Consider the following 11,314-nt stretch of genomic DNA (forward strand, 5'->3'; position numbering starts at 1 on the left):
TGCCCTTTGCTTGCAATTTTAAGGCATAATCCAACAAAACCTTTTTCGATCCAAGCCCCATTGAAATGAATGGGAGCTGATCAAAAGCAGTCCCTGCTCATTTCAATGAGGCATGCACAGGAGCATTTATCATTGGTTTGTCCCCTTCAAAGATAACTGGTACAGTGGTACCTCAGTTCTTGAACATAATCTGTTCTGGAAGACCATTCGAGTTCCAAAACGTTCGAAAACCAAGGCACAAAAGGCTGTTTGCAAATTCAATTGAGAAAATGGAAAAACACACAGCGGAAGACGTTCAACTTCTGAGGCGCATTCAAAAACAGAAGCCTCAAAACGCATGTATATTTTTCCGTCCCGAGACAAACTCTTAAAAATGGTTCTGCAAGTTTTCATTATGCTTTAGTTTGCAACAGGGAGGAAATTATTAGCTGTGTCCATGACCTCACCAATAAAACCTCTTCTCCATCTACAGAGCAAATCTGAAACGTTGTTAGATTATTTGGGAGGCGGGGAGAGGAATAGAATCATAGACTTGTAGAGTTGGAAAGGACCCCAAGGGTCATCTAGTTCAACCCCCTGCAATGTAGGAATCTCAGCTAAAGCATCCATGGCAGATGCCCCTCTAACCACTGCTTAAAAACCTCCAAGAAAGGAGAGTCCATGTGAAAGATGAACACAAAAACATGAAAAGTAGATAGCTGTCTGAAGCACGAGGGGAAGGGAAAATAATCCAGCATTCAATTTAATGGTATATGTGCACTTAAGGTAAGTTACACCCCACTAGTGAAGAGGTTGCTGTGATCATTGTTAAAATGTTATCTGTCTTCAGATTCAGTCTACAACATGAGACACAGAACAGAGCATGGTTCTGTGATCCTTTCCACCCTAGTTATGAAATATCACCTGAGGTGGGGGGAGGTAATGCTTGGAGGGGGGAATCGGAGAAGGGTATCGGGGGGGGGGGGTGAATTAAGGCAATTCAAAGAAATATCACCTGAGAAAGCAAGTTTCAAATATAATATAATCCTGCAGGTGAAGGGTGGGTGGGGATTTCCGCTGACACCATCTGCTCACTTTATATACTACTGTATCATCAGTAGAGTCAAGAGACCACAAAGAATACATGCTTCCATCTGAGGCTGAAAATAAAACAAGTTTCCAGCTTTTTGTCTTTACTTCTTCCCTTGGCACATGCATCTTTTAATATTCATTTTTAGAATTTTGTTTAGAATATTCATATTTAGAATTTTGTTTTTTACTTTATTAGAAGAAAAATACTTTTGTAATAATAAAAAGAAAACATTATGAACCCTTGCCCTTCATCCGTCCTACTCCCAATAATCTCAACACTCTTTCCCTCCAAGCCAACAACATAAATACAAATGGGATATGCAAAACATCAATCAAGTTGCCAAAGCTTTGAAATGGTTAATAACAGAAGTTAGTCTTTCACATAGTGCTTTTAAAGTAGTCAAAGTGCTTTGCTACAAATTCTTGCAACAACAAAACTCTCCCTTCCTGTCCTGTATGCTTGGACCTGCATCCCAGAAAACCTGTATGATGCCTTTAATGTCTCCTAAATTCATTCTCGAAATCTATCTTTTCCATGAAGCATTTGGCACAACTCCTTAGTTCCCATGACCTCTTAACTCAGTCCGTAACTAAGTCAAAGCATGTAGAACTGAAACAATGGCATGTTATTTGTTTACCCCATGCTTCCACTTCCCTCCATAGCTGCCAAGTTTTCCCTTTTCTTGTGAGGAAGCCTATTCAGCATAATGGAATTTCCCTTTAAAAAAGGGAGAACTTGGCAGCTATGCTTCCCTCCCCTGGTTGTTTCCCCTATGCTGAATTTCAGGTTGTAAACTCCTCAGTGCAGGGACCCTTATGCTTTGTGAAGTGTCACATAGAATGATGGCAGTGAATAAAATGCAGAAATCAATCATTTTCTTCTTCTTCTTAAGCTCCCATGCTTTATGTGGTAACCAAGATCCTGTATTTCTAGATACCACTGTCCTTGGACAGATAATCACTTCTTCTATCCTAAGATACCACAACCTTCTCCATACTATTAGAAGTATTATTTAATTATTACCATCACTTTTTAGAAGACATAGCTCAAGGGAACACAAACATTGTGAACCTATTCCAAGGCAAGAAAAACAACTGTGCTTTCCCAGGTATAACTAGGATTAAAAAAAAATAGGCAAGTCACTTGTCATTATTCAGGGAAGATACAACAGATCAAAATGGTTAGACCTCACACATCACAATAACCCTGAAGATTTCCAAGAAACCTCTGCATTTCTGTACTGTTCCCAAAGTGCTAATAGGACAATGCGAGGGAGCAAGGAGATGGTTGAAGCCTCTTTGGCCTGAGCCAGCAGGAAAGGGGTTCCACCTCTCCCTAGTTGCAGAATTTCTTATTCAGTCTCCCCTTCTTCTCCATGGGTGTAGCCAGGGGGGAAGCTGCCCCACCCAAAATCAATAAAAATACTTAACTAACTGAGGTTCTGCCTCCCTAACAAAAGCCTGCCCCGCAACAAAAAAAAACCTGGCTACTTCCATGTTCTTCTCCCCAGCCAGTCATACCAAGTCCCTGCTACCTTGACTTGCTTGTGAGCAGACCCTTAGTCATGACCCTTAGTCACTCACAGGGAAACCTTGCTTCAAGTCAAGGGAATTGTTTTTGGCTCCTGTAGTGGAAGCATTTTGCTCCCTCTCCAGGCCCACAACTGAGGGAACTGGCTGTCACTTCAATTCTAGAGTTGTTGCTTCCCCCATTCCTTGTGGTTTCCCTATCTACTTAACCAGCCATCTTCCTCCTCCTCCTGTTATAACAGGGCCAAATGAAAAAAAAAGGATAGGACTTCTACATTTTCACATTCCTGTGATTTCAGCAGGTATAGCTTGTCATTCAAGGAACATCTGCTGAAATCTCTATTAAAGGTACAAGAACACTATTTTCTTTCAGCTTGCTACTCTATCCTGCGTCTGAAGGCTTCAGCAAAGTAGAAGTGCCTTCTGAAACACCACAGACCAAATCAATGTTACATAGTAGTAGGAAGGTTTTTTTTTGAGAAACAGAGTGTGTGAGGGGCTGCTTCCAGATTGGAGCCCTTTGGTCCAATTAAAATTTTGATTATTAGCTTTAAAGAGGAATTAAGACAAAGGCTACACATCACATTTAATGCAGTGTTATAATATCCTGCAATGGCCTTTCCCACGGACAATATTCTTGTACCACATTTGCTCACAAATCTGTCCCAGTCAGCAAAGGTTCCGTCTAATGTTAATAAAGTGTCCCATTTGCAAGTCCTGCTTTATTGCTTTCTGTTGATCAACAGGAAGCAATAAAATACAGGAAATGTGTAATTATATGGGCAGTAGCCCTGAAATGCCTCAGTAGTTTTTGCCTGTCTACCACAAACAAAAACCTGAAGTTTTCTGGGTTCTTCATGAAAACTAAGTCAACAAAGGATGGAAATGGAGGGGGAACACATAACTGTTTATCATTCTGTTTATATACTCAGCAGTGGTGGTGATCACAATGTCTGCCACAGTCTACTTTGTTACAGTACTTAACAGAGTGGGGTAGTGCTGGCTCTGGGTTCTTCTTCAAGTAAGCTGGTTTTCACACAAGCCACTAAAGGCTAAACATGAAGTTACAGGCATCTCCCCACCTACACACATTCTACTCATGCACAACTGTGTATACACATGGTGCCAGGAAATAAAATAAATGAAATAAAATAAAATAAAATAAATAGAATCATATGAGGAAATGGTAGGAGACAGCTGGAAAGTCCTTGTGGCTTGCAAGGAGACTCTCCCCAGAGCCCAAAGAGGATGTCAGGGAGGGCGGAGGAAGCCCCAAAGAGACCAGAGCAGCAGCATCAGGGCTTGTTTATGCTGCTCAGCCTCCTCACCTAACAGCTGATGTGAGGGGTAGCACAACAGCAACAGCCATTTTCTCACACATCCTCCAGCCCCTAAATATTTTGGTCTGGATTGGAGAGAATGGAAGAGAGAGCTGGAGAGGAGGAAATCGGCATTTAGAGGCTGCTTCCCACTTTACATGATTTCACTTATGTGGCGGGGGACGACGACGACCTGGAATATAACCTCCAAGTAAGTGGGGTGATACCTGCGCATACACACACCATCATTTCCTACAGTAAAATCCAAGCAATGCTCTTCTGGTATAGTGGTAAAAGTATAACTGAAAAGTCACTATCCTTTAATGCAGGCATCCCCAAACTTCGGCCCTCCAGATGTTTTGGACTACAATTCCCATCATCCCTGACCACTGGTCCTGTTAGTTAGGGATCATGGGAGTTGTAGGCCAAAACATCTGGAGGCCCGCAGTTTGGGGATGCCTGCTTTAATGATACCACAAAATCTGTTATGTGAAGCAATTGGCTTCAGCATACAGTGGTACCTCGCTAGACGAATGCCTCACAAGACAATTTTTTCGCAAGACGAATGCGTTTTGCGATTTCAATGGAGACTCGCAAAACAAAGTTTCCTACGGCGCGCTTCGTAAGACGAATCTTTTTCGTCCCATAGGGTGCCTCGCAATACTTTTTAAAATTCGTCTTGCGAGGCACCCTATGGGAAACCGCACTTCAATGCGTTCCTATGGGAGCCGCTTCGCAAAACTAATTTTTCGCTATACAAAGCGACTCACGGGACGAATTAAATTCATCTTGCGAGGCACCACTGTACTAAATGGCTGATCACCTTAGGTAGCAGATTTTGGGTTATCAGCAAACAATGACATGTGTACAGGGAAGAACAGTTGAGTGGTGATGGTTCATATGAGCCTCCATCTTCAGTCTGAAGTGGTGTAAGTCACACATAGATTTATCATCTAAGCAAGAACAAGGCCTAAAAATCATGGACCAACCAAGATTGATAAATTAGTGTGTACAGATTAAACATCTGTACAGATGACTTTAAACATCTGTATGTTATCTACAAGTGACAAACACCAGTGTGTGCAGTGATCATGCCTGCCACATCTAAGTACTGAATCGCCTTGAAAAGATTTCACTTTTCTGTAATCAGTATGCAAAACCAACTAGAATACATGTTTGCCTTAAAATGGTTCTCTTCCACATTCTACACATTAACATTAAAATATTAAAATATGAACTCAATGGTGTGGTGTAGTGGTTAAGAGTGGTAGACTCGTAATCTGGGGAGCCGGGTTCGCGTCTCCGCTCCTCCACATGCAGCTGCTGGGTGACCTTGGGCTAGTCACACTTCTCTGAAGTCTCTCAGCCCCACCTACCTCACAGGGTGTCTGTTGTGGGGGAGGAAGGGAAAGGAGAATGTTAGCCGCTTTGAGACTCCTTCGGGTAGTGATAAAGCGGGATATCAAATCCAAACTCTTCTTCTTCTTCTTCTTTTAGGGCCATGTGTGAAAATACCCTAAGGCATTATCTGGGAGGGGACAAAACCAAGCTTACACCTCTGACAACTATTTGCACCTCCCCTAGGAATGCCCATATTACACTATAAGAATCTTTGGTACAAGTGAGAGACACAGAGGAAAAGGGGACCCATTAAAAACAGTTCAGAGATAGGAGAGCATTTGAGACAAGCCTACTTAGTGCTTAAATTAATACACCATATATTTTGTTTCCTTTTAGCAAAAAAAAAAACACACAAAACACTATAGCTAGTCCCTCTCTTCAAAAGGAAATTTGTGACCTAAAAGAGCATCTCCAGTTCGCAAATATTAGAGGTTACTGCACATAGGGTCCAAGCAAACTGGAAAACAATACTGCTGGGCAAGATGTTCTATCCTGAAAGTGGCGGGGCTGAGCGATTTCTCACAGGGCTAAGGAAGCAAGAAACTTTGGTTCCAACCCCCTCTTTTGAGCAGAGTAGAATCTAGTGGATTCATTAGGGATGTGAGAGCAGAAGCCTCCAGGCCATGGATTGGGCACAGGTGTCAACAGCTTTTGAAAATGTGTCATGAAAAGGAAGGGGCACATAGAACACTGAGGGGCATTACCTGATTTTGATTGGCCTCATACAGCTCTTGAGTCTTCGTGATTCGCCCTCTTTGCCAGACCTCTTTGGCACACCCTGGGAAGGTGCAGCCCCCTTCAGTATCACACTGTAGTTCCTGCCGTCATTGTTAGCCCAGTAGACGCCCTCCTCGGTCTGGTACCGCACCACAAAGTCAAGCCGGGCCCCTCCTTCCTCTTCCTCTTCGTCATCCTTATCGCCAAATTCCAGGCGGAAAGCAAAGCGGTCAGTCAGGCCCCCATCTGGTGAACCCCCTGGAATATAGAGGGCAGGGTAGTCCCGGTGACTCTGCCACCGGTCTCGGCTGGCCCGCACATGCACAGCCTTGTGATAAGAAACGTTGAGCACACGCACGATGCCACGCAACAGCCGAGGCTCCCCTGGCTCTGGGGGCAGCAACTCTTCCAGCTCCACCTTGGCCTGGCGCAGGCGCCCAAGCTTCTCCTCCTCACCTTGCCCCGCAGGTTGCAACACAAAAGATGGCAGAAAGTAGGGGGAAGGAGAAGAGGGTGGCTGAGAAGAGGCCAAGGGTGGCACCACCTCAGGGGGAGATTCAGGTGATGGTGGTGGCCAAGGCTGATAGCGCCGCCAGTGTGCCAAAGGCAGGCCCAGGGCATCAGCGAACAGCACGTGCCGGCCTGCAGCATTCTGGGAGGGCTCCTCCATGGCAGCGGTGGTGGTGACATGCTGTGGGGGCTGCTGCCCTTGGGCATGCTGGGAGAGTGGACCAGCAAGGCCCGGAGGTTGTGGGCAGAGAGGCCCTGGCAAGCAAGGGGGCTGGCGGTGCTCTTGCAGCCCTTGCTGCTGCTGCTGCTGCTGCTGCAGCTGCAGCTCCTCGTCCTCGTCGCCTGAGGAGCTGCTCCCCCCGCCGGCGGTGGGGTGCTGGGGCCTGGGCACCGGGGAGGAGCGGGGCACCAGGGTCCGAGATGGGGGGTCTTCCTCCTCCTCGTCCTCCTCCTCCTCCTCGTCCTCCTCCGCCGCCGCCTCCCGAGCCAGGGACATGGCGGGCAGCGGGGGCGGCGGCGCGGGGGAGGAGGCGGCCCCCGCGCCGGCCATGGCGAGCGGCTGAGGGAGGCCGGCGGCGCAGGCAGAAGCGGTTGCTATTGCCGAGGCGGCGGCGGGGGCGGGGCGGCCAGGCGGGCTGCTGTCAGGCGGGCAGAGCGGCGCCGGCGCCAATGGAACGGCGAGGAAGGCCTTGCTCTCCTTCCCTCCCTCAGAAGCCGGGGCGCCGGGCGGGCGCAGCAACGAGGCGGAGGCCCGTGGAAGCGGAGGTTCCTCTCGCCGCCCGAGCGATAACGACAGCAGCAATAAGCGAGGATATCGGGGCGCCTGAAGAGAGGAAGCAGGCAGGGGAAGCGACCGAAGGGCAGGCGGCGTGCCTCTTCTTCGTGCCGCGGCTCCACTCCAGAGCGCGCTAAAGCGGGAAGAAAGGGCGCCTTCTTCCTCCGGCGGACGCTGCTCAGCCTCGCGCCCGCCGGCCCAGAGGAAGGGAAGGAAGCCCGAGTGCGCGCGGCGCGGGCGGCGGCAGGTGCGCGGAGTCCGCCCGCGGGTCACCCTTGCCCGTCGGCCGAGCCGCCGCTCCCCGCGGACCGACCGACCGACCGCGAGCTCCTGGGCGCCGCTGTCCCTTCGCTCCGCCACATGCGCCGTGCGCCTTGACGCTGCTAGTGAGCAAATGGCCGCGAAAAGAAGCGGCGACCCTCCAGTAAACGGGGATGGAGAGCAAGGGGCCGGCAGGGCAGGGCGCGGGTTTCCTGGGCCTACTTCAGCCCCTGCACGTAGCGATTTAGAAAGTAAGGGATGGAGATGGAGACGGTGCCTGGCCGCTGGCCCGACCCGAAAATGTCCTCAAACATTAAGCTCCGAAACATAGGTTGAGCTGCATCCAGTTTGGCACCCGACAAGCAGTTTCGTCAGCGCAAGATCTTATCCCCCCGTAACCGAACGTGACCCCTCTCCTCTCTCTGCGCCCACTGAATCTGTTCCAGGTGTGCCCCAACCCTCTGAAGCAGAATTGGAGGGGCGTGCATGGAGGGGGAGGAAAGGGGGTTAGTTGAACACAACCCGTTGTCCACGAATTAACACATTTTTAAACTCCATATGCTCTCCATACATGCATATACTTTTATGGTCGCACAATACAACGCAGCCAAAATACAGTGGTACCTCGGTTTATGAACACAATTTGTTCTGGAAGTCTGTTCATAAACTGAAGCGTTCATAAACTGAAGCGAACTTTCCCATTGAAAGTAATGGAAAGTGGATTAATCCGTTCCAGATAGGTCTGCGGAGTACTCAACCTGAAGCGTACTTAACCCGAAGCATGGGTGTAATTGGTTCCGGAAGTCTGTTCATAAACTGAAGTGTTCATAAACTGAAGCGAACTTTCCCATTGAAAGTAATGGAAAGTGAATTAATCCGTTCCAGATGGGTCTGCAGCGTTCATAAACCGAAAATTTGTAAACTGAGGTGTTCATAAACCGAGGTTCCACTGTACTGAATTTTCAGAATTTCGAAAATCTGTACATGGTAGCAAAGGTGTCAGATCCAGTTCTCCAGTAAGGCTGACCTGTAATATTCCATCCCAACTGTTCATGTGGCAGGTACATTCTAGGATTAGGCACACATTTCTAAAATGACAGCAACCTTGCTGATAGGAATTAAGTACTATGCAACAAAAGTATTTTCAAGATGAACAATCAAAAATACATTTGTAGTTGTTTATAATAACAACCACTACAACAACAATTTATTTATACACCTCCCATCTGGCTGGGTTTCCCCAGCCACTCTGGGCAGCTCCCAACAGAATATTAAAAACATGATAAAACACCAAACATTAAAAACTTCTCTAAACAGGACTGCCTTCAGATGTCTTCTAAAAGTCAGAAAGTTGTTTATTTCCTTAACATCTGATGGGAGGACGTTCCACAGGGTGGGCGCCACTACCGATAAGGCCCTCTGCCTGTAAGCTCACAGCGAAGGAACTGCCAGAAGGCCCTCGGTACTGGACCTCAGTGTCCGGGCTGAACAATGGGGGTGGAGACGCTCCTTCAGGTATACTAGGCCAAGGCCATTTAGGGCCGTTTATTTGGATTAAGATGGAGGAAAGTACCATAACTTAATTTCAATTCAGTTTTATAATATTTGTTATTGAAGAGGAATTTAAAACCCAATAACCAAAATATTTCATTTATAGGAAATCTTTGGAAATCTTTCTCCTAGCAATAACTAATTAGAGGCCAATTCAAATGTTTGTGTGTTGAAGTATCTTGCAGCCCATATTTTCAACACTATTCTGGGATGGATCTATCTTCTGGGACTAGTACGTCCTAAAAGTATGTAATACTTACAAAAATAACTGGGAGTGGGGAGAGCAAAATCCTTGGAATAACAGAGGTGGAACATTTTAGGGATGCGGCTTCCAGCTTCATCTTCAATGGTGAAGCAAGACCCCCAAATACCAGGACATACACATACCTAGTGATATTTGGGAGCTATTAAATGTTGATAGCTTTACTTAGGAGTATATTTAAAATAGTTACAAGCACAGACTGAAAAAAATTAAAGCATTGAGGGCATGGAAAAAGGACTAGTAACAATTGATCCACCCACCCAAATCACCAAAACAATAACGTGTGATCCCAATTTCCCCCAGTTTATTGTATAACCCAAATTTGTGGGGGTGTGGGTGGTTAATGTCTTGTGGGCTATACAAATTAAATGGGAGTATAAACTATTAAATAGTGGGTAGTCGACACAGCGATTCTTCAAGAAGGTCTTGACGGGCAGCAATTTTGGACGGCTTGGGCGCACAGTGGTTACGCAGCTTCTCTTTGTGTGTGTCCCACGGCGTTGCCTCAACAGCTAGAGGTGTGACCAAGGCCCGGGCTGTCTCAAAGACCTCGGAGCCACAAAGACAGAGGAAAAGGCCCCGCTTCCATTCTGCAGACACCACTGTCAGCTCATTTGCTTTGAGATAGCAGGCAAACTGAGCGAGGTAAGCGTCCCACGATTCAGAGCCTGGTGCAAACGGCGGTAGAGGCACAAATGAAGCCGTGATTCCGATGCCGACGTGGAGGGCGATGGATGGAACACAGTGCTCTAGCCAGAACGGTCAGCTCTGAATTGGTTCTGCTCAGTGATTCAGGTCAGTGATTCCGCTCAGTGAGCGTCCGAATCTGGCTGTGCTCTGATGTCCATCCATCCCATCCTCGTCGCCAGTATTAAATAGTGGGTAGCGACACAGCGATTATTCAAGAAGCTCTTTATTCGGAAGCCAGAACAGAACTGAACTGCATTGCCGAGCTGGCCTGCTTTTATAGAGGCTGGCTCAAACAATGTATCAAACATAATTCAAAGTTCCTCCTAAAGTTCCCTCCTAAAACAACTGTCAAGGACCTGAGGGAAAACGATATACACTAATACATAACATAAACGGCTGCAAACACAAAGTAAATCAGTGTGGATGGGGCAACAACAGAAAGAAAGATTGTGGGGAGTAAATAAATTTAACCAGGGATGAATGTGAATAAATGACATCACATGCTCCCACATAGGCTTGGTTTTATTGGAGGAGAGTGAGAATGAGTCACAGTGCACAGGTGAAGCTGTGAAAGTTTGTACATGGCTATGACTTTAACCTGTATAGATAATCAGAAGATTGATATGAGACTACTGTATATTATTTATTATATTTATTTACTTATTTCATAAAAATTATACACCTCTTGATTGTAAAAATCATCAAAACAGTTAACAAAAGATAAAACAGTAAAATCAATAAAAATTTACAAGCCATGTACCATGCAGTGCTTCTGTTTTATAAATAATACAGACAATGACAAATAATCAGATGCAATCACAGAAACTAACAAGCTAACTTGGGAATTTATTCCTTTTTAAAATATATTTTTATTGGTTTTATAACAAATACAAAAAATACAAAAAAAGGAAAAGGAAAAAGGAAACATTTCTTTAACATTTCACAAATATATTTCTTACACTGTCGACTTCCTCCTTCCCCCCCTTCCACGTTTCTATTAATGACTAATATAGCACTCTCTTCTTCTTAAACCATTTCTTCTTCTAAAATACTTATTATTTTTTAAAAAATGATCCATTTTAAACACACATTCCCAGTATTTCAGAGTATCATTTGGATCTTAAAAATCTTAATATTTCTGTTACATTTAAACATATTCCCTTCTTACTATATCTAGTTGCTTCTACAGCCTCTTTGTACTTCCACTTCCCTTATTGTCCATTTTTA

The 11,314-nt window shown here is 45.8% G+C and overlaps 1 protein-coding gene across 1 annotated transcript in view; it reads right to left on the minus strand.

The window, feature by feature from the left end:
- Positions 1-7,206, minus strand: part of PPP1R3F (protein phosphatase 1 regulatory subunit 3F) — a 29,411-nt gene extending 22,205 nt beyond the window's left edge. Inside the window, exon 1 of the mRNA XM_035141043.3 lies at positions 6,026-7,206. Within this exon, the coding sequence (XP_034996934.3) occupies positions 6,026-7,098 (1,073 nt within the window). The 5' untranslated portion in view covers positions 7,099-7,206. The remainder of the gene's footprint in view (positions 1-6,025) is intronic.
- Positions 7,207-11,314: the final 4,108 nt, after the last annotated feature.

This window comes from Zootoca vivipara, chromosome 15 (genome assembly GCF_965207765.1).
Source record: "Zootoca vivipara chromosome 15, rZooViv2.hap1.1, whole genome shotgun sequence".
Classification (NCBI taxonomy): domain Eukaryota; kingdom Metazoa; phylum Chordata; class Lepidosauria; order Squamata; family Lacertidae; genus Zootoca; species Zootoca vivipara.